General features: G+C 41.1%; 1 protein-coding gene across 4 annotated transcripts in view; it reads left to right on the top strand.

Moving 5' to 3' along the window:
• Nucleotides 1–26811, top strand: part of CLYBL (citramalyl-CoA lyase) — a 194332-nt gene that overhangs the window by 15500 nt on the left and 152021 nt on the right. For 2 of the 4 annotated variants that reach the window (XM_053384532.1, XM_053384529.1), the window contains exon 1: nucleotides 9800–9939. The exons of the other annotated variants lie outside the window; for them this stretch is intronic. In XM_053384532.1, the coding sequence (XP_053240507.1) occupies nucleotides 9815–9939 (125 nt within the window). In that variant the 5' untranslated portion in view covers nucleotides 9800–9814. Of the gene's footprint in view, nucleotides 1–9799; nucleotides 9940–26811 lie in introns of those variants that run through there. 4 annotated transcript variants of the gene reach the window in all.

Raw genomic sequence — 26811 nt, 5'->3', positions numbered from 1 at the left:
AGACAACTATCGTATTTTAATACATATAACCACTGTACAGTCTTTACAGTGCATTGAGAGCCTCTTCCCCTTGACTCTGTTTCCCCCTGTCTAAAATAAGATACTATTTTCTTTTCTTCCTGTATCCTTGATTGGTTTGATTGCATTTCTATCTCAACTTTTTCTGAAAGGTTCTCAAGGTGGCACACATGATTCTCCTCATTTAATCCCCACAACAACCTTGTGAGGTAGTTTTAGGCCAGGCATCCCCAACCTGCGGCCCTCCAGTTGTTTTGGCCTACAACTCCCATGATCCCTAGCTAACAAGACCAGTGGTCAGGGATGATGGGAATTGTAGTCCAAAACATGTGGAGGGCCGAAGGTTGGGAATGCCTGTTTTATGCTGAAAGGTCAACCAGTGAGCTTTGTGGATGAGTGAGGATTTGCATCGTGGTCTCCCAGGTCTTAGTATGGCTGTTGTTCCTAGACTACAACTCCCATCATCTCTTACTGTTGGCTAGACACTTGGGCTGATGGGAGTTGGGGCCAACAAAGACTTGGAGAGCCACAGCTTCCCCATCCCTTCCTCAGAGCCCAGGTGGTTCCCTCAGTTGACAGTTGTAGTTTGACGTGTGGGGTCCTCAGTTCCAAAATGTTGGGTGCACTCTGCACCCAGTTAAAATCAATGCAAAAGTCCAGTTTGGTCCAGTAAGTCAGGGTTTGTAGCTCTTGCTTGCCCATGCATGCACTGGGAAGTTTGGGCAAGTCACTGTGTCACAGCCAGTTCTGATGTTCCTGCAGCTGCCAAACCTGTAGAGCAGTGAACCTGCTGCCCTCCAGATGTTACTGAACTCCAAATACTGACACCCTTAGCCAGCATGGTGAGCTTGTAATTTATGTAGGGCCACAGGTTCTCCGCACCTGTCCTTTGCCTCTGTCTGGGTCTGGCTTGGATTGTCAGGCCCAATATAGGAGAGGAAGGAAGAAGAAACCAAGGGGTCAAGGCAGTTTGGTGGCAACTGGGGCTGGAGGAGAGGAGCTCCCCCATCTGTGCCTTAACTTTAGCTACTTCAGAAGGGGGAACAGGGATTCGAGCTCCGACCTCCCGGCAGAGTAGAGGGTCTCTCTGGCAGTGGGGAAGGGCTGTGGGCACCTGAGGGGAGAGGCAACTCAGGAGGCAGCGGCATTGCTCAAGAGCGTGAAGAGGGAGAGTGGAGCACTGTTGCCTAGAACTGGGCCAGCTTCTGCAGATGGGAGCCCCAAAGTAGTGCTCATTTGCAATCCCAATATTCACATACAGTGAGCAAATCTTGCCTCATTTTAAAAGCTTGGTGGATGTGGAAACTCTTCGTAGAATTGCAGATTAAGAGTCATGCTGTACCAATTGAGCATCTTGCCTGCTTTCCAGAACTTCTGAATCTTGACTCCTGAACTCCTGTGTCTGCTTCCAAGCCTGTATTGAGAATAAAGATCTCTTTATTATTTCTACCTAAGAGCCCTTGTCTGTGTTTGTTCGGCATAGAGTGATGTTCAAGTGTGTGGTGTACGCTCTTGAGCAGTGTAATATCTGAACTGGGGAGTCACAGAAAACCTCAGCAGATACTTAATTCTGTGGTTAGGGGTGAGATGACAAAATTCTGGGGGGTTTCCCCACAGAAGTAGCTGCCATGACTATTTTCTTCCATGATTCCCCACTTCAATGTTAATTGAAACTCAACAACAAACAAACAAATGGAAAATATTAAGAAAACAATGTTTGCACTGGCTTCCGGCATGAGTTCCCTTATTATCTTCACTAGTCTCATAGGGCAGGAGACATAAATATTGTAAAGCATTTTGAGATGGAGTTTCTAATTATATGTTGTGCGCTTATTTGCAATGCATTCATTCTTATGAAGAAAACAATTCTAGTCTCTTCGTTTAAGCTTCCTACAAGCGTTTAAGAATCTGCTTGTATACTAATCCTGTTCTCAGTAAGTATCCTCTTTTGAGATAAGTAAGCTAGCATTATACAATTATGCCACATGAGAACCTAAAAAACCCCATAGAATCTTAGAGTTGGAAGGGACCCAAGGGTCATCTAGTCCAACCCCCTGCAATTCTCATCCTTTTACTAAAGCTGCAATTGGATTCAATAAATATTCATGGGGTTGTGCTGCGAGTTCATTCATTCACCTGCAGTGTTGCACATTGTTCATAAGTTTGTTTTAATTCTGACATTCTAAGGGGCTCAAGGTGTGTGTCCCCAGCAGCACCGTCAGGTTGAGCTAAATGAGGTCATGCAGTGGCTGACCAGTGTTTGAACCCTAGTCTCCCTGGTATGTAAGTCAGACACTATCCTGTTACATCATACTGGTTCTTCCTCTGTCTCCTGAGAGTTCAGAGCAGCTTTAATGTGTTTTCTAAGGCAGTCTCAAGTCCAAGCAACTTACAGGTCTGACATGCTTAGCTTCAGCTGGAAAACTTCATCATATGCCTTAAGAGAAACCTCAGGGCCCAAGAACTGTGCCAGTTATTTTACTACACTAGGAGGTACCACTCCACTTGACAAGCCTCTCCACTCTGCCAAAGTTCCCCTCCCTTAGTTTCCTGCCCCAGGATCACAATATCTCCTTCCTGCTCATTTCAGTTTCCCCTCAGAACCATACCTTCCCTTTCTCTCCCTGCAGAGTTTCCCCTTCCAGGACTTGGCCACAGTACTTTGTGTTCTGGTAACTTCCAGATTGGATTACTGCAATGTGCTCTACATGGGGCTTTTCTTGAAGATGACTCGGAAACTTTAATTGGGCCAAAATTACTGGCTGATCTTCCTTTTAGAACTCATATGGTTATGTACTGAAGTTCTCACCCTGGGCCAGCAGGGGGATACTGTAGATAGTTTTCACTCAGGTCCACATATTCAAATAAGGAATTGAAAGTGACGTTCAGTGATTGGATAGTTACAGAAAGTTGTTACTGTTGCTTTGTAGTTGAGCTCTATATAAGCAGGTTGGCTGAACTCTTCAGTTCAGTTCTGTTCTGGCCTGTGAATAAACAAGAGCTGTTTGACGAATCGCTGTGTCGTCTGATATGTTCACCCACAACTTAACACATATCACCCGTTTTCAAACAGTTTTGCTGGTTCATTTCTTAGCCCAATTTAAGGTTTAAACACATTGGTGTTTTAAGCCCTGTATGACTCAGGTCCCAAATATCTGAAAGACCACCTCCTTCGCTACAGATACTCTTGGGTTTTAAGATAGCACAGGAGGCCTTCTCAGTAGTTCTTCTTCACTCAGAGGGGTGGGGTGGGGTGACCTAGGAGAGGGCATGCTCTGTGGCAGCCCCTAAGTTGGGGAATTCTTTCCCCACCAGGCACTTTCATTGTACAGCTTTCATTGAATGCTGAAGATGCAGCTTTTTGCCCCTGCCTTTGACCCTTCAGATATATTTATATATTAGGACACAGTCTAGTTGTGATTGTAATTTGTCCTAAACTGTTTTAAATGCTGTACTACTAATAATAGAAGTTTGTGGGCCCACTTTCAAACAAGCAATTCCTTCATGTTCATTCTAAATTAGTAAAGCCCAGTATGAGGACTGTACCATCTCAGGAACAGCAAATTTGAATACGGTATTGGCATTAACTCTCATTAAGTGTTATACCCATGGAGAGGACCAATGGGTGGCAGGGAAAATGGCTGGACCAGTTATAGCCACCCCCCATGTTGCATGTGCCAACTAACTCCACCCTTGCCATCCACACCTACAGCTGTACATGTGAAGTTTGTGCTGTACATGTGGCTATCAGGTGGGCAGGGCTAGGCAGCAAGCATGATGGCAGCATTGGGTGGTTGGCATGGCCTTGCTCATAGGTTGGCCTCAGCTGTGAGTATAATGCCTGAATAGAGCTATTGTGTGTTTAATATCTGATCTTAAGCATACTTAAGGGTAAAGGTAAAGGGACCCCTGACCGTTAGGCCCAGTTGCGGACGACTCTGGGGTTGTGGCGCTCATCTTGCTTTATTGACCGAGGGAGCCGGCGTACAGCTTCTGAGTCTTGTGGCCAGCATGACTAAGCCACTTCTGGCGAACCAGAGCAGCGCACGGAAACGGCGTTTACCTTCCCGCCGGAGAGGTACCTACCGTACTTTTCTCTATAACACGCAGATTTTTTCTCCTAAAAAGTAAGGGGAAACGTCTGTGCGTGTTATTGAGCGAATGTGTGGTCCCTGGAGCCGACTGTCCCGAGCACAGGGGCAAAAATCAGGCAAAAATCCAATCGTGCGAGAGAGGAAGCTGTTGTTTTCCTGCATTCTGCCTCAGGGTCTTACTGCCCACCTGCTTCTGTTTCGGTTGCTGTTTGCTCAAACAGAACAAAGAGCAGGCAAATTCCCTCCCCTCCAGGCAAGCAGAGGGGAAAGGAAAGGATCGCGTCCTTCCTTCTAATTCCACTCCGTGCTCCGGTGCTGTGCGTCCAGGGAAGCATTTTAGGAACTCGCAGGCAGCCAGAAAACATGCAGGTGGGAGAGAGAGAGAGAGAGGGCTGGCTTGGGTGGCTGGGTGGGGGGAAACCTTTGCCTTCCTTTCCTCCCTCCCATTAACCCCTCTCCTGCATTCTTAGCCAGCTGCTTCTCTGCACACCCCTCTCGTGCTCCTTGTCCCTTCTGTGTTTTTCCTTCCCTCCCCACTTAAAACGTGGTTACAAAGCACGGATCCACATGGATCCTCAGGATCTTTGCATTGGGTCACCCCAAATTCACTATCAGATCACATAGCATGTCCATGGCTACAGCCTGCACCAAAAAAATCACACACCCACTGTTGCCTGGGGCCACAATGGTGCAAAAATGTGGTTACAAAGCACGGATCCGTGTTATGGCCAGGTGCATGTTATAGAGCGAAAAATACGGTATTTATCTACTTGCACTTTGACGTGCTTTCGAACTGCTACGTTGGCAGGAGCTGGGACCGAGCAATGGGAGCTCACCCCGTCACGGGGATTCGAACCTCCGACCTTCTGATCGGCAAGTCCTAGGCTCTGTGGTTTAACCCACAGCGCCACCCGTGTCCCTTAAGCATACTTAGTTATGAGTAAAATCAAAGAGCTTCACTTCCAAGCAGTAGTATCTAGGAGTAGAGCGTCCAATTCCCCCACCGCGCTCTATTTTTCATTCATCTTACAGTTTGTGAACTCCCAGCTCTCCCTGATCTTGTTGTTGTAACCTCATTTTTCTTGTTTTGTTGTCGATTATTACATTGATTACCTCACGGTAAGTCTTCGATCTGTTGTTAGGGTTGCCACATTTTGAAGACCAAAAAAGAGGACACATTTGCCAACTTCTACTTTTAACAATGGATCGCTATGGGTCTCATTTCGCATACCCATGAAAAAGAGGATGTGTCCTGGGAAAAGAGGACATATGGAAAACCTTGCTGTTGTTGTTTAATCGTTTAGTCGTGTCCGACTCTTCGTGACCCCATGGACCAGAGCACGCCAGGCACTCCTGTCTTCCACTGCCTCCCACAGTTTGGTCAAACTCATGCTGGTAGCTTCGAGAACACTGCCCAACCATCTTGTCCTCTGTTGTCCCCTTCTCCTTGTGCCCTCCATCTTTCCCAACATCACGTTTTCCAGGGAGTCTTGTCTTCTCTTATGAGGTGGGCAAAGTCTTGGAGCCTCAGCTTCAGGTTCTGTCCTTCCAGTGAGCACTCAGGGCTGATTTCCTTCAGAATGGAGAGGTTTGATCTTCCTGCAGTCCATGGGATTCTCAAGAGTCTCCTCCAGAACCATAATTCAAAAGCATCTATTCTTTGGCGATCAGCCTTCTTTATGGTCAAGCTCTCACTTCCATACATCACTACTGGGAAAACCATAGCTTTTCCTGTTGATGATGTTCTTTCATTATGGACCCTTTTGGTTAGCCAGGATCTACTTAATCTTTCATATAGGGTTATTAAATTAGCATCAGGATAAGTTCTAGGAAGCCATAACAGTTTAGGGCAGGATAGACTACCCAAAGAATGATGTTAACAGGCTTCCATATATAGTTGATGGCATTAGAGATGAAATAATTTTTCTGCCATGGCACATTAGGTGTCATCTTCCAAGAGTCTGAAGAGAAATGATCCGATCCTGTGGACTGTTGTTATCCACTGCTTGTATTCACAGTGGAGTCCTTTCTGTCTGCAACAAGCAAGACAACAAGTTCAGTCTTTATTAGACAGCTGGACAATGGTTACACATTTGTCTGCAAAAATCCCACTCCATTTAAAACTCAATGGGAGTTGTGCTTTTAGGTAGAGGGCATGCACTACAAAGCTTGTCTGTACAATTTGAGTTTATTTTTTATATTTAATTCAAATGGCACCTCCTGTCCCAACTGTATCATACTCCCCTGTCTAGAATTTAACACAGGCACCATTATAGGCAGGACACCCTGTTTTTAAAAGCGCTCCCCCCCTTTGCTTTTTGACAAAGAGGGATGCAAAAGTAAAAAGCCACCTTTTAATATATAGTTTGCTTACAGAATGCTGGGCTCCCCGAGTTGTCTAGCTCTTTTAAGTATATTTCATCTTGAAAGTTCTGAGAAAAACATATTTGAAAAACATTTCTGAACTGAGAAAACAGCACTGCAAGGGTTGTTGCTAGAGGCTGATTTCCACAAAGAAGTCAGTCTGGAGGATTTCATCTCTGTTAGGATTTCTAAAATCTACCTCGAAATTCTGCATCAAGATGAAGGCGAGAGAGATGATGGCAGGAAGTCTCAGCCCTGGAGATGTAATCTGTTTCTGAACATTTTGAAGACATAGGGTTGTTTCCCCTGGGGGGGTTGGGAGAAAATGGAAATTCAGTAGTGCTTGATTATCAATACCCATCTTGCCTATACATCCTTTAGGCTCAGAAACAACACATAAAATGGACTCACTGTGACATTACATTTTTTTCTGTAGCTACACTGTAGATCAAACCTAGATGCCCCTAAATGTATTATTTATTCTAGCTATAGTTTATCAACGTCTCTGATCAGGGATTTTTTCAGCCGGAACTTGCCGGAACTCAGTTCTGGCCCCTTTCAAGTGGTTGCCATTGCCATTCTAAGAGAATGAGGGAGGCGTTCATAGTGAGTTTCGGTACCTCTTTTTCTAGAAAAATAGTACTGCCTCTGCAAATGGAGGTAGAACATAGCCATCATGACTAGTAGCCATTGCCTTGTGTCCTTCATGAATTGGCCTTGTTCTCTTTTAAAGCCATCCAAGTTGGTGCCAGGGAGTTCCATAGTTTAAGTAAGCTGCAGTTCTGAACCCACTTCCTTGGAAGTAAGCTTCATTAAGCTCACTGTGGGACTTACATAGGATGCACTGTAAGATATCCATACTGCAGAATATTTTTGAAGCTTGAAGCTATATGGGAGAGGGAAAACGCTACCAAACCTACTCCCACTACAAATGGCTTTCCCTTTTTGCTTCATATCCTCCTTTCCTGGTGAGCAGCTTGCTTGCTTAATGTGCCTAGTTTATCTCCTTTTGCATGCTGTAGAGTATGTAAATTTTATCCAGCATAATAACATATAGATACTATATGTAAGACTGAAATCTGTGATCCTGGCATGTGGGTATTTCTTTCTGTGCGCACACACTCCATAATTAACATAGTTTATGGCTTTTCCGAGACTAGTTTCCTGGACAGTTGTGATCACAATTGTTCACTGTGTCAGTTTTGGAAAGCACATATAATTTCTCTTGTCCTTTTGCCTAACAATAAATAATAATAATCATTAAAAATAACAATAAAAATAGTTTTAAAAGAGGGCTTTAAAAAGTCTGCTTGTGACTGCATAGAGTGCCAGATTTTAATTACAGTTGGCATTTCTGAGTGTATTGCTGGCAGTGGAGACAATCTTACTGAAAAAAGGCATAAATTTTGACACTGGCAATATGGGATCTCAGCGTAAGAGACTGTAAGCCGAGTACTGTTCTGCTTTAATGTACTGATTAAAATATTCAGTGTTAAGTGCAAAACTGTGCTAATCTCAGGCTTCAATTGTGTAATGATTTGGATTGTTACAAAGCAGCATATGTAATAGCTTCAAATAAGCATTTTTAAGGGGAGGAAAAATAGGATGCTGCATTGCAAGAAATATGGTTGGCATCTACCAGGTTTTCCATTAAGTTCCAGGTCACAGACAAATAAAGGAAGCATGTTAGGGGAGGAGGGGGAAAACCCTTTTAAAAAATAATTAGGGAGATGTCTGTTTTGTTCACCAGATGGAAAATCAGTACTTGTGGGTGGTCTGTGCTGGATGGGGCATCTCGCAATTGGCAGAACTATGCCTTTAACTTTTAAAGTCCTGGGACAAAATGGAAAAGTAATTGACTGTTGAAAATGCTCCCTTTCTGGATTCATATCAACCCTATTACATGTGAAGGTTTGGTGAGTTTCTGCCATTTCTTATATGAACACACCGGCTTTTAAAACTTATTTTATTCACGCCTGGCTTTTCGTTTTTGGTAGTGATTATGAGGCACTTTTGTCGTAGAGTTTGGGGTGCATGTTTTTATAAATGGAACACACACACCAGCCATACCTGAAGCCATTCCGCTGTTCGTTTTACTTGTGGTTTTCATATTTTCAGCCTTCTCAGCGTCGAGAGCATTTTGCAACTCATTGGTTAACATTTCTAAAAGGTATTTCCACAAAAACCGACTTCATTAGCATTTCTGAGGACACAGCTTGTCTTTTATTTGTATGATCAGTGAAACAATAAAAGCATTGCAATAGAAGAGTAAAAGCGATTGAACTTTTAAAAGTTCACGCTATTTTTGTGTGTTGTTGATTATTTTTAGAATACATGTAGAGATTTTTAGTAGCTTTCAAAATGTGTTTTTATATTAGATGTACTTAGTTAACAGTTTTTATTTCGCATGCAGTTGTAATTCTTCAGTAAACATTACAAAGTTTCTTCCAATTAAATGGTTGATGCGCGAGCAGTATGCTCAGTCCCACTGATCCCATCTTTAAATGTCGTAAGAGCAGAATCCCAAGTATACTTAATCCACAAGAAAGTCCCAATGCACACAGTGGCACTTGCATCTTGGTAGACGTGCAAAAAAGGATTGTTCTGCAGAGTTGCATGTTTGCACATACTTAAGATGACTTAACTCCTGTCAAAATCAGGGAGATTTAAGCAGCCTTCAGCCAGAATTGCTGTCTGAACAAATAACTAAATCAATAAATAGTGAAAGGGTGTAGGGATGACCAGTTTCTTATATACAAGGGACTGTTAATTGGAGGCAGAGCATAAGAAAATCAGCAGAATCAAAGGAATCCTCATAGTTCTGATTTTAGATCAAGGGTAACGTTAACCAGTATGGGGATATCACTCACCCCAGTGCAATGGAGGCAGGCTAAAGAAAGTGGAGTTGGCTCCATTGCAGTGGATGGTTTAGGCTATCTTTGCCTCTGAGCTTGTCCCTCCACCCTCTGTGCTTGCTTTGGAGAAGAAGGGATGGCTCAGCATCGTAAGGCCACAGACAACATAGTGTGTGTTAGTTTCTGAGCCGATTCTTCCCCCGGGAGGGGGCAGAATGGGCTCACCCAAAGCTACCACCAAGGACATGAATTATCGCTCTTTGCATGTTGGCTAAGGGAAGGGCTTTGCTTGCCAACCCCTTGACCCCTGCTCAAGGCTAGAACCTATGCAGAAACACTGTGCCCAGGGATATTCCAGGCAGGCAGTACACATCCACCAGCATAACTGGAGCCTACTTTTTTCAGCGGAGAGGAGAATATTGGGCAATTTGCGAATCATTTGGTTCCCCCAGTGCTTTCCTGATGCAGTGGGGTATCTTGATAATGGAAGAAAACCCTCTCTTCCTCTTCCTCTGCCTCTCCCACACTTCCCAGTTTGACTCCTGCAAGTCCATGCGTGGAGAACCTGCTTTTAGAAACAGCCGGCTACACTTGCCTGAAAGCTGGAAGTGAGTTTTGAAAGCTGTACTGAATCTTGCATATTTGGGGCTCAGTTCCTGACCTCTTTCGATATTCGGTGCCTAAATATTTAGCCCTCGCTTGCTGTGTTAGTTAGGGTTACAGGTGTGTGCCAGTAATAACGCTGTGATGTCCCTGCTTATAAAGAGGGTACTGCAGTTGCTAATTGTGTGAATTGTAAGTTGTGAAGCTCCATAGTCGAATTTTGTATCAGCTGTGAACTCGCTTCATGTAGGCAAGATGCTAACTCTCAGCCACAGTCTCTCTCTCTCTCTCTCTCTCTCTCTCTCTCTCTCTCTCTCTCTTAAAATATGGTGATAATAAGACTGATCTGCCTTTCGAGATCCTTATAGGAATTCCTGAGGGAGTTATAGAAAGCTTTTTGAATTACGTTTTTTAATTACTCAGAGTAAAATAAAAAATAAGGGGAGAAGGGAAATTGCCTCAGAGACGTGTTTATGGTATTTGAGTTATGTTACCAGACGGTATATATGTACATCATACATTTTCTGAAAGCTCTGGCATTAAAAACACTTGCAATTCCTCCTCCTCCATGCCTAGATTTTGTTCTTAAAATGCAACATCTTTTGGAGGCAGTGGTTAACAAGGCTTAGCATGGCGTGGTGGAAGTTCATATGTCTTAAATTGTTTTGAAAACTGAGGAAGCTGCACAGCTCTCTGGTAGCCTCTCTTTATTGAAGAGGAAAGAATATAATGGACATTGTATTTTGCCATGTGCACTGCCATTGTTTTTAAAGAAAACATATAGTCCAGGGAGGGTGTGTGTGTCACAAGATTATGGCTCATTTTAGGATTTCCACTCTCATGTTTTGGTCTCCTAAAGGCTTCTTGTATAATCATGTAAAAGCAAAAAATGTAACTTTATTTTTACCAAATTTCCCTGCCCCAAATATCCCAGTGTTTATTATATTTTGTAAAATGAAGCATTTCAGCTTTTGCTAAGGCAGAGCCTTCAGAATGAAAGGGGCCGCAATAATAGCACCCAGATCAGATAGCAATATACCCAGTTCTTTCCAGATACAAAACAAGCTAAGCTGTACTTTGCTCAGTAAAAGCAGCAATTACTTAATGCTTCCATGGTCTCCCACACTTTTCCTCTGCCCCCCCTCCATTCCCCCTCCCAGTGCCACAGATGCTTCACAGTCTGTCCTCTTTTCTTCTGGGCACAGCATACGGATTTTTTCAAAATACAACTCAAATTTTTGATGTGTGTGTTGTACTATTAAAAGCATAATTTAGACATTCATGACGGTTTACTACCAGCACAAAACAATGGTGTGCTGGAACCAACCAAGACTGTGAAAATGTTGTTTAACAGCTTCTATAATGCAATGTACCAAAAAAAAAATATTTGGTGCTTTCTTTTTTTGGAGCTGGGGTGGGGGGTGGGGGTAGGGTGGAAGTAAGCAGCTACTCTACCCCTACAAATCATGCCAACAGTAGCCAAAGCAGTATATGGTGAAATTTTATATGCCTGTTGTCTTTGTCCATGGAGTTTTCTTGGCAAGGATACTGGAGTGGCTTGCCGGTTCCTCCTCCAGGAAGCCACAAACATGAGTCTGACCAAACTGCGGGAGGTAGTGGAGGACAGAGGTGCCTGGCGTGCTCTGGTCCATGGGGTCACGAAGAGTCGGACACGACTAAACGACTAAACAACAACAAATATGGTGAAATTAAGGTTGAAATAAGGTTTTACTGGAAAAACTAAGCCCCTCTTCTCTTTTTCAGAGGATGGTTGGAACAGGGTGAGCTTTATTCCCTAATCAGGGAATAAAAATCAGAAACATATCTTGTAATCCAGTTTTAATGGAAGGGGTAAATAACATTGTCACCTTTTTTGCAACACTTTTCTATTTATTTAGAGGTGTCAAGTATGGTCATGTGGTTTACAGCAAAGGAAGTCGATATAAAACACAATACGCAAGAACATTAAAATAATTCTCAACAATAACTAGACAATTAGCAATATCATAATTTTAAAATGGCTTGGGGAAACAGAAGGAAATGTAGCTATACTGAACACTTAATGACCTTATAGCATTGTAAGCTAAGAAATGCACAAACCTTTTCTGCCCACAAACTATCTTTGCAATGCCAGTTCCCTCTATTAGAGGAGGCCTTCAATTAACCATAGTTTCTTTTTTTCTTCTGAACCAAGAAACTATAGTTACTAAGTTTGGAACAAGCCAGCATCTTAAACCATTTTAAGAGCGACTCACCTGGCACCTTCGTGACATATCCTTAGGCAGCAGGCAAAAACATTCCTCTTTTCCCAGGTCTTTGGCTAATTAGACAATCTGTGGCCTTTGAAACCGTGTGGGGAGTTTTACTGTTTTTGTTTGTTACTGTACTGTGTATCTTTGTATTTTTGTGTTGTAAACCACCCCGTGGTGTTTGGATGAAGGGCAATATGGAAAGTAAGTAAATACTCTCCTAGTTTGAAAGTAACAAGAAGCGGTGGTTAATTGAAGGGTTCTGGGGTTATGGCATGCCAAGAAGGTCAAATGAGGTCAACAATACATTATCAAAATACACATATGCAAGAACAACACCGGTTTTCAGAAGGACTCACGTAGATATTAGATTGTTTAAATATATGAAGAAATCAACATAAATGGGGGGAATTTAACACTCTTTTTAATCGCCAATTTTCGGTAAAATATTCAGTTGTAAGGTAAAGTATATAATCTGGATAAAGAGGACAGTTGTCATACTTTAGTCAGTGGAACAAGTTAGTCATGACTAACTTTGGCCCCATTGATTTAAATTGGATTAAAGCATGACAGGCTTTCTCTGGATCCAGTCTATTGTCTGCATTGTGGAATGATGGACATTGAATTATGGCTAAACTTCGTACATGACGGTTTTTCATTTAAGAATGAATGTGCCTGTGCAGTATCTTAGCTTTTGTGTTGTTGCTTTTGTTGCATTATGGCGTGGTGCTGACTTCCATGTGTGAAGAAGCCACTGCAAAAGAGAACATTTATCTAATCTAATGTTTTTCAAAGGCAAGGGTTCCAACAACTGGGGGAGAGTCTTAAAGGGATGGAAAATCTGTTGTTGTAAATGAAGGCGAATTGGCCCCAAATCCATTGACATTTGGATTAAGTCCAGTCCCATTGCTTTGAGTCAGATTGAAGCCCAATCCTATGCATGTTTCCTCAGAAGAAGCATTGCATTCCAAAAATACATAAAGTAAAATTAATAGGACTTAATAATAATAATAATAATAATAATAATTTGTTTATAGTTTTGGACTGCTAGAGCTTTTCCATACTCATTAATTGTGCAGCTGCAACAGTGTAAATAAATAAGGGACGCGGGTAAATAAGGGACGCGGGTGGCGCTGTGGTCTAAACCACAAAGCCTAGGGCTTGCTGATCAGAAGGTCAGCTGTTCGAATCCCCGCGACGGGGTGAGCTCCCGTCGCTCGGTCCCAGCTCCTGCCAACCTAGCAGTTTGAAAGCACGTCAAAGTACAAGTGGATAAATAGGTACCGCTCCGGTGGGAAGGTAAACAGCGTTTCCGTGCGCTGCTCTGGTTCACCAGAAGCGGCTTAGTCATGCTGGCCACATGACCTGGAAGCTGTACGCCTGCTCCCTCGGCCAATAAAGCGAAATGAGCGCCGCAACCCCAGAGTCGGTCATGACTGGACCTAACGGTCAGGGGTCCCTTTACCTTTACCTTACCAGTGTAAATGGGATATACATTATCTCTCAACACCGGGTGCATGCCTTAAATATAGGTAGAGAAAACATCAAGGTTTTTTGAGCTGCACAATGCTACATTTCTAAAAGGCGTGCAGTTATGGGTCAAACGTTTGTGGAGCTCACTTCAAATCCCAGATGTGATGAGGGGGCTCGTGTGTTTTTTTAGTGTTGGTGAGAAAAGGCGCTCTGCACAAATTTGGCCTTGGCCACTCTTTCATGTATTGTAATACGTAGCTGAACTATGACTGCTGCACCCCTCTCTAGCAGGAGGTGGGTCAAGTGAGTGATACAGCTCTACCGTGCTGTCCAGTGCTGCAAATATGGTTGAGATACCTCTGCTGCCATTTGGCCAACACTTTCCTTTATTGGAAGCCTTTATTGTATGTTCCTTTTAGGAGAAAGAAACTGACTGGTGCTCAGATAGATGAGAAAATGCCTTGGGTTCATCCTAAGCGCTTTTATCTGAGTCTGAATGCTATAGAACTGATTTGGAATCCACACAGGGTCTCTTTAACTCAGGAATTTTCAGATTATGTCATCCTCTAAATCAAGAAAACAGCCATCAAGAATGCCATCACTTCTGCCTATGATTCAAAGGAAAGCAAGCAAGAGAAGGACTAGGGCTACAGAATGATTTAATCTGCTTTTCAAAGAAATCCAGGAAAGCACAAACCATTCTGCTTGCTGAGGATGACAGTGAAGGGTGTGGCAGCCAGCCAGCCAGCCATCTATTTTACATTGAAAAGGAGGCATTGAGCTGGCACTGTTGTTTCCCCAGCTGAAAGGAGACACATATTGGGAGGTGTTAAAAAAATAGGGATGCTCGAGGAATTCAGTATCTGTGAATTCTGATGCAAACCAGCCTGATCTGTGCTTCCCAGACTAATGTGCAGATCAGAATGTAATTATACTTTGGATTTCACACCTCTCTGAATTGTGTAACCTTGTTCTCGGCTCAAAAATATAGCAAAATGCATTTTAGAATGTGTATTTTCCAATAAAATATGTTCATAAAGATATGCATTGAGATTTAAGATGCATATTTAAATAAGTACTTCAGCATGAAATATTTGTGCAGATTTTTCTTAAAAATCAAATCGTGGAATGAAGGGGGTGGAATAGACTTTTGAATGAACACATGCAAAACTGACATAGATTGTAAACAGACTGGCCTATGATGGCAATAGTCTCTTCTTCCGTAAAATGACTTGCCTTACATTCCTACAGACCACAGCGCCACCCGCGTCCCTGAACCCCTGAGCTTCTTGGGCTTGCTGATTGGAAGGTTGGTGGTTTGAACCTGTGTGATGGGATAAGCTTCCGTTGCTGTCCCAGCTTCTGCCAACCTAGCCATTTGAAAGCACACTAGTGCAAGTAGATAATTAGGTACTGCTGTGGCAGGAAGGTAAATGGCGTTTCCATGCACTCTGGCACTCGTCACAGTGTCCCGTTGCACCAGAAGCGGTTTAGTCATGCTGGGCACATGACCTAGAAAGCTGTCTGTGGACAAACACTGGCTCCCTCAGCCTGAAAAGTGAGATAAGCACCACACCCCATAGTCACCTTTGACTGGACTTAACCGTCCAGGGGTCCTTTACCTTTTACACTCCTATAAATGTATCATAACAGTAAGCCCTAAGGTTGACTTCTACCTATCATTCTAACACATGGAAAATTATGGCCTGATCTTCAAAAAAAGAACTGGTTAGGACACATCAGTGAGACAGGCCACAAAGGATACTGGACTAATTCCACACAAGGAATGAGATGGAGGCCCAGTGAGCCTAATAGCAGATTCCACCATGGTCAAAATTCCATTTTGTGAAGAAAACCGTTATTAAATATTTGGAATCCAGAACCCTGAACAATTGCCGAATTCAAATAATAATTGTGACCTAGATGCAATATTGTATGATTCGGTGGGAAACATGAAATGGTGAAGTACTAGACATGTACAAAATATGTTGAAATGTGTAAGTACTGTTAGGAATTATTTGTTTTCAAACCGACTTAACGTTCTTGCAGTTAGGAAATGCCTAAGAGAAGCTCACTGATGTTACTCAGCATAAAAGGTCTAAATCTGTAAAAATACATGGGAATATTTTAGAATGATAATGAATAGATTTTTTAGATATAAAAAAATTCAAAAATTATGGTTTATAGCTATCCACTAGATGGCAGTCACACCTTTCCTTTAAAACCAGGGTTGTACCATAGACAGCAAGAGACTGCTAGAGATTTTCTGTTGAAAGTCTTGATGCTTTGATCCCTATTGATCACTCCATGCTGATTTAAAAAAATATATTTTCTGCTCTCAAAGGAGCTGAAGATAAAAATAACAAAACATCTTTGCATCCTTTCATCCCATTGGCATAAAATGTATTAGTTTGACATATGAAGAGGACTTTATGCTTCCTATAAGAAAGGTGGCTAACCTGCAACCTGCCAAATGAACTCCAGCTCCCATCATTCCTGACTATTGCCTGTTCTGACTAGGGCTTATGGGAGTTGTAGTTCGCTCACAGGGTAATGGGCCCTATTTCATGGACAAAAGAGCATCGCTTCTTTTCTTCACTTCAGAGTAGAAGCCATTTTGGCAAGTAATCAGTATATAAATCAATCATCATCATCATCATCATCATCATGGGTGGCAAGATAATTAGCAATAAGGGCTGACAATAACGATTAAAGCTGTTTTTCTCCATTTTTAAATGATGTGTGTATGTTTACAATGATTCCCCAAATGAATAAATACTCAGGAACCATGACTGAATGTTCACAATCAGCTGCATTTTTTGTGAGCGTCAGATATTATATTGTTACACTATTGAATGGAGTGACCATTAGTAGAGCTGTTCATATTCTCTGAAAATATTCCAGATGTGTAAAGGATGGCGAAAAGCCCTTGTGTGATTGTTGAATGTTGTGCTTCCCAAAAGTGTCCTAGGTTCTGATTTGAAGAGCATCACAATGAGATAACACCCCTCAGATAGCCTCATGGTGCTTATTCTGAAAGGAGGACCCCGCCCCCAATAATATGTCTGATTTTTCGCCATCAAGGGAGGTGTAGTTTGTGATACCCAAGTTCTTTGTTGCATAAACTGATGGTGAGAAACTGTGGCTGCCGTGCCTTTGCATATCTCTGTGAAGGCTCCCAACAATGTGATGGTTTTTCTTTCTGTTGCAAGTAGTCCAATTTCTGTTTGTTATCCTATGAGTTGAGCTCCCCCAGCCCTATACACCTCCATGTTAATAACTCTATAAAAGAATAAACCACCTCCCAGAGTCTATGGTGTAGAATACCTAAATCTACCGGCTTTAAATTAGACATCGTTCTTTACTAAGGAAGCCTAATAACAAGTTTTCAGCCTCCACCTCTCAGAGGATTCAGATTTTGTCTATTAGTTTTGATTATTCTGTTTGGTGAAATGGGCACGTGAACCCGATTCAGCTTTGTTTTCCCGAGCTGTGATAACTGCCTTGCAAACCCTATTGCAAAGGTTAACCTGTGCACTGCATAAGGATAACAGATGGAGATTTTGGTGTTCTGCCACTGCATGTATACACACACACCAGCTCATTCCAAAGGGAAAAGGATCTTGTATTTCTGTATTTAAACCTTTGATCTTCTTTCACATCTGAGGGGAAGAGTAGCCCTTTTCACTGGAGACATATGGCTCTGCATCTGTAAAAACACAGCTGTCTATAGCAAAACAACAAACCTGGCTCTTAAAAGAAAAAAGACAATGGCTTTGCTGTGTCGGTTTAGCTACCCATGTTAAAATCCTTTATAAATATTGTTTTAGATGGATACTTCTAGAATCTCTGTGGATTTACACCAGCGTTTGCTGAAGCCTTTCCCCCCATCATATTCTCCACTCCCACAACACGTTTTGAAGTTTGATGGAAATGATTGACGTTCTGAGCACCTGATATCTAGGTGGTTTTAAAGAAGTTGTTAGTTAATAGGGCAAACCTTGCTTAAATGAATGCATGCAAAGTATGATGAGAAAGCATGGAGCCCAACCCATTAGTGTTTTCATTATTTCTTTCTATATTCAGGTTTCCCCCCATAATTTACTTGTGATTACCTTATGCCTATAGACAAGCGCATTCTTGTCCCTTTCCTTCAGAGATATCTCCTTTTTGTTACCCTGTTTATTTCAGGTTTGGGTTCATCATTTGTTCTTTGGCATCGTTACCCCTTTGTCGATGATTATCGTTTCGTGTACGGCTTCAGAGCATGTTTGAATGGGCCCATAACTCAGCCGCAGAACACATGCTTTTCATGAAGACGTTCCCAGCATCAGTTTCTGACATCTCCAGTTAAAAGGATCTCAAGCAGTGGGGATGCCTGAGAGTCACAATTAATCAGAGTAGATGAATGGACCAGTGGGCCCACTCTGTAAAAGGCAGCTTCATATATCTGTATGATGACGTTTGCCTCCTCTCTTTACCCTTGCAAACAGCCCGAGCATTTGTACCGGTTCACTGCACAATTAACGTCATTTCTGAGTGATGCTGACAACGTCACCTTCCTCAAAACCCTCAGACGTCCCTCAGATATCTTGCATTTCATCACCTTCGCTCATACCTGCTATTTTCTGCCATTCTTACACCGCCATCGTGTGAAGGGGTGGTGCAGTTCTGCGGTGCATTGTGCGATCTAGTTGATCCAGAAGAAACGGATCAAAAGAGGCTGAGATATGAGGTTGCAAAGAGTGCCAGCATTATCCACTGTTTCTTAGGCACAGAAAGCTGCCCTTGTCGTTCAAAAAGTCATTATTTTCTCTTTCCCTTTATGGCCTTCACGCTAAACCTTGTGACAAGCATAACACAATCTCTTTAAAGGTGATACAATGACTCTTACTTATTTTGATGCTGGTTTTACTTAGGTGTATAGTTTTAATTTGTATTTTCCATTTGTATTGTTGTTTTTTAATATATTGGATTCCACCCTATGAGGGCATAATCTTGAAAGGGGTACAGATATACAAAATAAAGAAATAACTCCAGACAATGGGAACATGGCAGAGGGTCGGCTTGCCCCTGTGATTAACATCAGAAGGACCAGAATTCTTACGTATGGTTTTAGAAAAAATGGACAACTATGTCCTAATCAATTCCAATACGAGATAAGTTATTCTGCAGCCATATTCCTGAATATTCTGTAGGGTTCTTGGTGAGCTACTCCCATCGCTATTCCTCCAATTATAAATCTTTAATATGAAGGAATTATTCCTTCACCTCGTAGAGGTGCTGCGAATATACATGTTGCATTGAAATCTGCAGATGGGGAAATGGGGAAGCATTCTTGTATTGAATAAAGCCAGCCAACATTTTATAATGTGCACAAACCACAGGGTGGGGAATGAAAATGGAGACAGCAGAAGGCTGCTCATTGTGATTTTCTGTGCCATAGATATTTTTTTCCCCATTTTCTTCAGAGGGGAAACAAATTGGAAAGGGATCTGTTAGTGTGCGAACGCCTCCCCTGGCATGTACTGCCTCCTAGTTTTCCTCAGTAATAATGACACCTTCATTAGCAAGCTGACAAGAAGAATGAGAAGATTTTAATAATGATGATGGTGATGATGATAATAAATAATAATGGCAACAGTAGGACAACAGACCTGCCTCTGCATCAAGCAGAAAGTTTCTCCTTTGAAGTGGCTGTTTTCTCTCCTCGCCCCTCCAGGACGGAAGGGGAAAAAACAACAACTGGAGAAAGATCTAACGCAACTGAGGAATGCTGAGGTGATGTCTTTCCTGAGCTCCCTTCCCTCTTTGCAACGCTGAGATGAGAAGTCTTAAGGGGCTTTTGTGGCAGGCGGGAGATTGCAGCCAAATGGCAGTCTCTCTTCCTGGCCGGTGGGTGGTGGTATTGACACGGAAACAAGCAAGGAGAGAACTCCAAATTAGCTGGGGTGAATTTGGGATAGGCAGAGAAAACTCGGAAGGAGAGACCCAGAAAGAACAAAGCGCCATTGCATTTTGTTCGGGGAACAGTGGGTGTCAGCCTATGTTTATAATACTGTGCAAATATCAGCAGAACAGTTGTAAAGTCTGATTGGGCTGGGTGTTGGGTGTTTTTTTGGGGTCCAGGTAAAATGAATGACGCTTCAATATGGTGTCAGCCTACATTTCCATTCAAGGACAAAGAAATTATATTCACATTATTATTACTTTTCCCTTGTCTATAATGTTTTTTTGAGGGTGTGCAGACTCGAGTAGGGATCTTCTTTATTAATTCGAAGCAAGCCTCTCTCTCTTTTTTTCTCATAGGAAATGCAGGCAGTTTTCAAGTCCTAGTATGTGAGGTGTTTTTTTTGTTGTGTGCTTCTGTGCCTTAAAAGAACGCTGCAGTTTTAAATCGTTTCACAGAGTAACACGCTTTCCTCACATTACCTGGCTGTGCCCTTAATAAGAGAGTGTTATGATCCATTTATCTATAACAATTGATGTAGCCTCAGGCATGATATGGCCATAGTTAAGCACTGCACTGAAGTCTTTTACATTGCAATAAGAGAGCTTAGCTCTCTCACTTAAATCAATGAGACTTAAAAGTGCTTAACTTTAGGTGGATCGTGCCCTGTTGTTGTATCTGAGATATTTAGTTTTTAAACTTAAAAACACAAGCTTGCGTTCCCCACCCCCCAAAAAAAACCCTCATTGAGATGCACAAGCATGTTAAAAAGCAAGAAAAGTCTTCAGTTTCACTGCATATGCTAAAAGCACAGCTTGACTTTTCCCCAGTGTTTGTTAGTCACATCCTGTCGTCCACTGTTTTGTTGTTTGGTGCTGAGGAATGTCAATTTATTTGAAGGGAAGTTGTGCGAGCTTTTCCACTTTTTTATAACGAAACATCACAAATAATATAACGCACCTTTTAAAAAGCTACCTGGTCAGCCTATGACCCCTTATAACAAACAGTTATAGTTACCACATGATAATGGAACTATAAACCCCTTTAAAGATGTAGCAGTGAGAGCTTTACTACATTTCATTTAGTAACTTTTATATAAGCAGCATTTTTTCCCCTCCTGCTCCACCCCACCCTCCACCCCTGCTCCTATTTTGGAGAGGAAAAATAAGGGAGAGACAGGTAATAAGTAAACCACTTATTTCTTTATAAACCTGAGCTGAAGTGAATGCCAAAAGATAGTTGAGTGTAATGTACTTCTTTTGAGAAATGGGAAGTGATTTCATTATTTTCAGAGTGGGGTTTGTTTGCTTTTTGAGAGAGAGAGAAATAGACTTCCGAAGAGCAACATGAGAAATAAATTATTTTGGAAACCGCGCTGGCTGTCCTAGAATTTACAAAAAATAATATATTTTTTTTAAATGAAAGAATGGAGAACAAACTTACGAGGTTGTTATGGCAACTGAACTACTTAGACTGGAATGTGTGTATCTTGAACATAAGATTGTAAGGAACCAGTAAAACAGTCACTGTACTGTAGTGCGTGTGAATGAATTGAAAAGTCGTACCCTGCATTTTATGGACTTTCGTTTGTGGTTTGTTTAGCAAACCCTATTTTTTGCTTCTCAATAGGTTGATTTTCTTTTTTCTTCTTTTTTTAAATAATCAAACAACCTGCACAGAACTGGTGTTCTGTGTCACCCTCCGCCCCCAACACACACACACATACACACTTTTTGAATTTTAGCATTGTAGTTTTCCATCCTTCTTTATGGTACTGTGTTTTTGATGCAGAATCTTTGAAAACATAATACTATGCAGTCGCTTAACTTACTCTCGTAATCACTCTCCCCCCTCATTGAAACATCAAAATGGATCAGAAAGCAGAGATAGATAGATAGATGATAGATAGATAGATGATAGATAGATAGATAGATAGATAGATAGATAGATGAAAGATTAGCTCTTATTTTCACTTCTCAAATGCAGGAAATGTAATTATGTAATGGAGCCACCTTAGACTTTAAACTTTTAACGGCACTTCCACACAGTGTGATTAATTAAGACAGGGGTACCAGAATGCCACCACACATAAACCTTCTTGGAAATATGGAAGTAAATTGCATTGAAATTTAATGGAACAAGTATTTCCATAGACATGTCTGGGACTGATATGCAACTCCCTCCCTCCCGAAATGGTGTGGCTGTTTAGCACAAATGCTAGTAGATCTGCAAAACTGCAGGGTTCTTTAGCAACAAATAACACACTATCGCCACTTCGTAGAAATACGGCAAGTACAAGCAGTGATGCAATTTCAGCACATACTAAAATCTACTTGTTCACCAAGCCTTTGCTGAATGCTAATTGTTAAAAAAAATTGTTCAATTTTCTACTGATTGCTAATTCAACTGGATTTATTTTTTATTGTTGTTAACATACTTTATTGTAAACCACTTTGAGATATTTTCATAACAGGCAGTGTGTGTGTGTGTATTATAAGTATCTAATATCCAGAAGAAGTTGATTTGCAAAATGTAACTTTCCACATGGAATTCTAGTTGTCTCATGCTTTTGTTATTATTGTTCTGAGTCTGTGCATGTGTTTGTGCAAACGTGTATAATCTTGAATTTTTATATCACTGATTAAATGACATTACTTTAAATTAAAGATTGGTGAGATCATGTTTATATGCTGTGGCAATGATCCCATGCTTTTTTCTCAATAAATGACTGAAAGGGAGTTGTAATCCTGAATAAATACTTGACCCTCAGATCACATACTTTTAACAAAAATTAAATGAATTACCCTACCTCCCTGCATAGCTTTAAAAGAGAAAACAACTTTGACTTTCCTCAGGAAATGCAAGTTTCTTTATATACTAGAAGAGTATAAAGATTTCTTGAAAAAATAGTTTATTTTAATCCAAAGAATGAATATTTTTGCTTTTAAAAATTGATATCAATAACAATTATTTTAACACAGTGCAGCTTATTTATGCAAGGTTTTGAGACTTTTCTTGCTTTCCTACATGAAATTACTTGACGCTGTTTAATTGGACATGAGGGTGTAATGCAGGAATTTCCGTTACGTGATGGATTAATTGTTTTCCTAATACTTAAAAGGCTGTGATCCAAACATTTTCCCATTCTGTTGCAAAATTAACTGCAATAAATCTGTCAGACCCAATTTATTCATTTAAAGCATTCCACACTGATTAAATCTGCACATTTGTGTGCAACACACACACACACACACACACAAAGTGCAAGTATCTGGCTAGGGGATGGCGGAAGATGTATGTAGACAGAGCCAAAAGATCTGATTTACATTTTTGTGTGTGTTGTTGCTTTTTGTGAAATAGAAGTTTAAAAGATAAGCAAAATATTGACCGAATAACATATGTATTCCATGGGTCAGAGACCTGAATGACTAATTGTGCCTAGCACCCCATGCAGGTAAAAAATAAAAGCTTGTGTCTTTTAATATTGAAGAACACTCAAGCGCAATCCTTTTCTGTTTCTACCCTTATCATATTTTACTTCTGGAGGGTCTTTCCACTAGTTTGTTGATGTTTTCAAGGTCTCTAAACAAAGTCATATGTGTTAACAGTCTTATTAACAATGTTAAAATGGAATTAACAGCTTGTGGGTACCTCAGGAGTACAATAGCGTGTCAGCCTTCGCTGCCCCCTTATAAATTGTGTCCCGCTGTTTTTCTTTTGTTTCATGTCCGATCAGCAAACCAAACTTCTGTTGAGGCAGCCAGCAATTCAAGTGTTTTCTGCTCCATGTGAGGGGTGGAGCTAATGTGGAATTTATCATTAGGCGAATCTAGACACAGAAGTTAGAAGAATGACCCACACATTATGAGGGAGGGCTTTCTCTTGGCCTCTTTGGCTCTCTGACCTCTGACTTGCCATTTTGTCAGTTTTAAAAGGCTTTTCCTATGTTGTAGTTTACTTTTGTAGTTCTTTCAATGCAGGAACAAAAGCTTTTGTTTATTTAAGATGTATTTTAGTTTAAATTTCTATTAATCTTCGTGATTTTTTAAAAAAAAGTCTGCTCCCCTGAAATAATATTGAATTGTTGCTGGGTAAAGCGTACTGATTAAAATGTAGAATTTGTTTTGAAAGGGAAAAGAATTCCTCCCCCTCCACCCATTCTTCCCTACATTTAACAAGTTGTTAAATGGCATAATCTTCCCACAGATTTCAATGGGGAAGAACATGCTAGTGGATTGTGCCCACATCGTGCTCTGTTACAGCACTCAGTCATGTGGAGGAAATCTACGTTGCTTTTCAAAAATCCTTTTTCTCAAATTTATTGTTGATCCCCTGGAGAAACGGCACCTGTCAACACAACACAGTCTTATTCCATCTACTTTAGCAGTAACCGGGATTGATAACCATATTTTTAAAATATTAAATTTGTAAAGCTTTATAAATTAAGATGAAGGTCCTTGTGTCGATTTTTTTGTAAAACAATTAAACATTACTTTGCCTGATTCCCTATAAAGGGAGCGGTAGGTAGGCTTATAAAGTTAACACATACTGATAATTTTGACTCTCGCAGCAGTTTTCATTCAATAATCTTAAAAGAAATTTGCTATCATCAATAAAGCTATGCAGCATATAGAGAAAGGGTATTTTCCATCCGTAAAACTGAAGAAGCTCTAAACAGAAGAAGCTCTAAAACGCAAAAGAAATGTTAATAAGGCTTTTACTCAGATGACAGAGTCTGCCCTTGGGAGAGACACAAATGAAATGTTGCATCGCTACGTTTGTGAATTCTGCCTTCTTGCCAGTCTCTCCATTGCAATAAATTCTGGAATATGACAGAAACATTATGAAAGTAACACCTTTGTCATCTCAAGGGTATTGTTAGGTTTTATGTATGCTGAAGCAGTGAAGGAAATAAAACATTAATGAACATGCTAAAATTGCTTGTCTGAACATTGCACTTACCTCACTATATGACACAGGAGCACCATATTGCATGGATCTTTCTGGCATATGAACCGACATTTGTCTCCTGGTTTGTTTGTTTTTAATTGATGTGTAAGGCTCTCTCCTTACTCTCCCTTTTTTAAAGGTTAAGGCTGGGTTTCTCTGTGTAGTGTCGCACTGCTGTCATGAAGCTCCCTCCCTAGAGAGGACTATCTAGCCTCATCATCACTTTATATTTTTGAAAATCTTCTTAAAACTCAATTGTTTCAACAGGCGTGTTGATTTGCGGCTGCTTCTGTTTTGAAATACATAATTTCAAGGCTGCAATCCTATGCCTCATGGGCGTCAGTGAGTTAAGCCCGCACTGTGATACGAAATTCTTTACCTTGTTAGATGCTTTGCGTACCTTCTGAGCAGAAGAGTGAACTAGGACTTTATAAAAAAAAATTAGGCTAATTTTTTTAAAAATAAAGAAAATGATTTCCCCCCGTAATATATAATATACATATTGGTGTTTTGTAAAATACAGTGGGTTGAATTGAAAGGAAGTTCAGTTTAGTCTGGGACTTAACTTACTAATGTTGACTAACTTGTCCCACTGATTTATTTGGGTTAGATCCAGACTTGGTCATGTTTAGATTTTAGTTGGGTCGCCTCTAAGCATGACTGAGTCTGGATCCAAAATTATATTTAGCAATATGTAACAGTGGGACAGCTTTTGAATGCCAGTGTACAGAGGCAAGATGCATGTTAACATAAACTTTTAAGGTTATTGCTCTGATGTGTTCTTGAAAATGCACAAGCTGCCAGCTAAGATACGATATCTGTAGCCAAGACTCCTCCTGCAAAATGAGGGCTTTGACTGATCTCTGTTTGTACACATGCTTGTGTGTAATACCAATAGCACACATTGTGAAATCTGGAAATCATATATGGCCATTTTCCATTGCAAAAATATTTCTGTAGCTGTAGATCGGTATGTTCCTGGGCTCATTACAGGGATACACACATTTCTGCTGGGCTTGGTAGCCAACTATTGTTCTAGCAACCAGCATGGCTTAGTTTTCTTGCTTCTGGCTTCACAGATGCAAAGTGCATCTCTTTTGAATTTGCCTAGGGATGAATATATGCTATCAAGTAGCATGAGGCTCTTCCTGACACAACTTTCAAAGAGGCACCATTTGCATGCTGTGTAGGTGGAGGTTTGTTTGTTTGTTTAATTGCCCTGTGGCAAAGCGTTCTGGAGGCATTCCTTGCTGGTCAACAGAATTAAATTTCTAGTTGCTACTATCAGCTATTTTGATTTTGTGGCCCTTGTCATTTGCAGAAAGCCTGTTTGGTATGAATCGCTGATCTTCATGGCAAAAAAACATTGAAGTGGGTGATGTGAGAGGCCATTAATTTCAGTGGGTCTCCTATTACTTAATTGGATATCATCCATTGCTTGCTTGAAGTGAAATTACAGGGAACCAGGTAGAGGGCCTTCTCGGCGGTGGCACCCTCCCTGTGAAACGCCCTCCCATCAGATGTCAAGGAAATAAAGAGCTACATAACTTTTACATGACATCTGATGGCAGCCCTGTATCGGGAAGTTTTTAATGTTTGACATTTTATTATTATTTATATTTTGCTGGAAGCCACCCAGAGTGGCTGGGGAAACCCAGCCAGATGGGCGGAGTACAACAACAACAACAACAACAACTTCTTCTTCTTCTTCTTCTTCTTCCTCCTCCTCCTCCTCCTCCTCCTCCTCCTCTTCACAATTTAATTTTGAATTTATCCAGGCATGGCCACTTGAAACCTGGTGGTTGTAAATCTTGTATCTCTTTTGATCCTCCCCTTCAACCAGAAATACCATACACCAAATCTAGAATTATCAGTTTAAGTTCAGTGGATGAAAGACAACTCACAAATCTTGAGTTATTTGCATGGGTTTGGGTTGGCATTTTGGAAGAGCAGAGCTGCTGTGTCTTTAACAGCTGTTTGGCAGACAAAGATTCAATAGATTCAGCCTTAAATTGTATTGGAAATGTAATTATGGGGAAAGAGCCACCTGTTGATATCCTGTCTGTCTGCCATCTTCAAACTCAATCAGAAAACAGTGTACTATGCCTAACAAAATGTGTTGGCACCCTTGATTATTGCCCTAAGCAATATATTGGAGGGTGGTTGTGGTTGGGACGTTGCTAATGGCAAGAGGCCATTTTATTTTTCTGCCATGCACAGAATCATAGAATTATAGTTGGAAGAGACTTCTCCAA

The sequence above is a fragment of the Podarcis raffonei genome, chromosome 4, assembly GCF_027172205.1.
Source record: "Podarcis raffonei isolate rPodRaf1 chromosome 4, rPodRaf1.pri, whole genome shotgun sequence".
NCBI lineage: Eukaryota > Metazoa > Chordata > Lepidosauria > Squamata > Lacertidae > Podarcis > Podarcis raffonei.
This window is presented reverse-complemented; position numbering and strand designations above follow the sequence as displayed.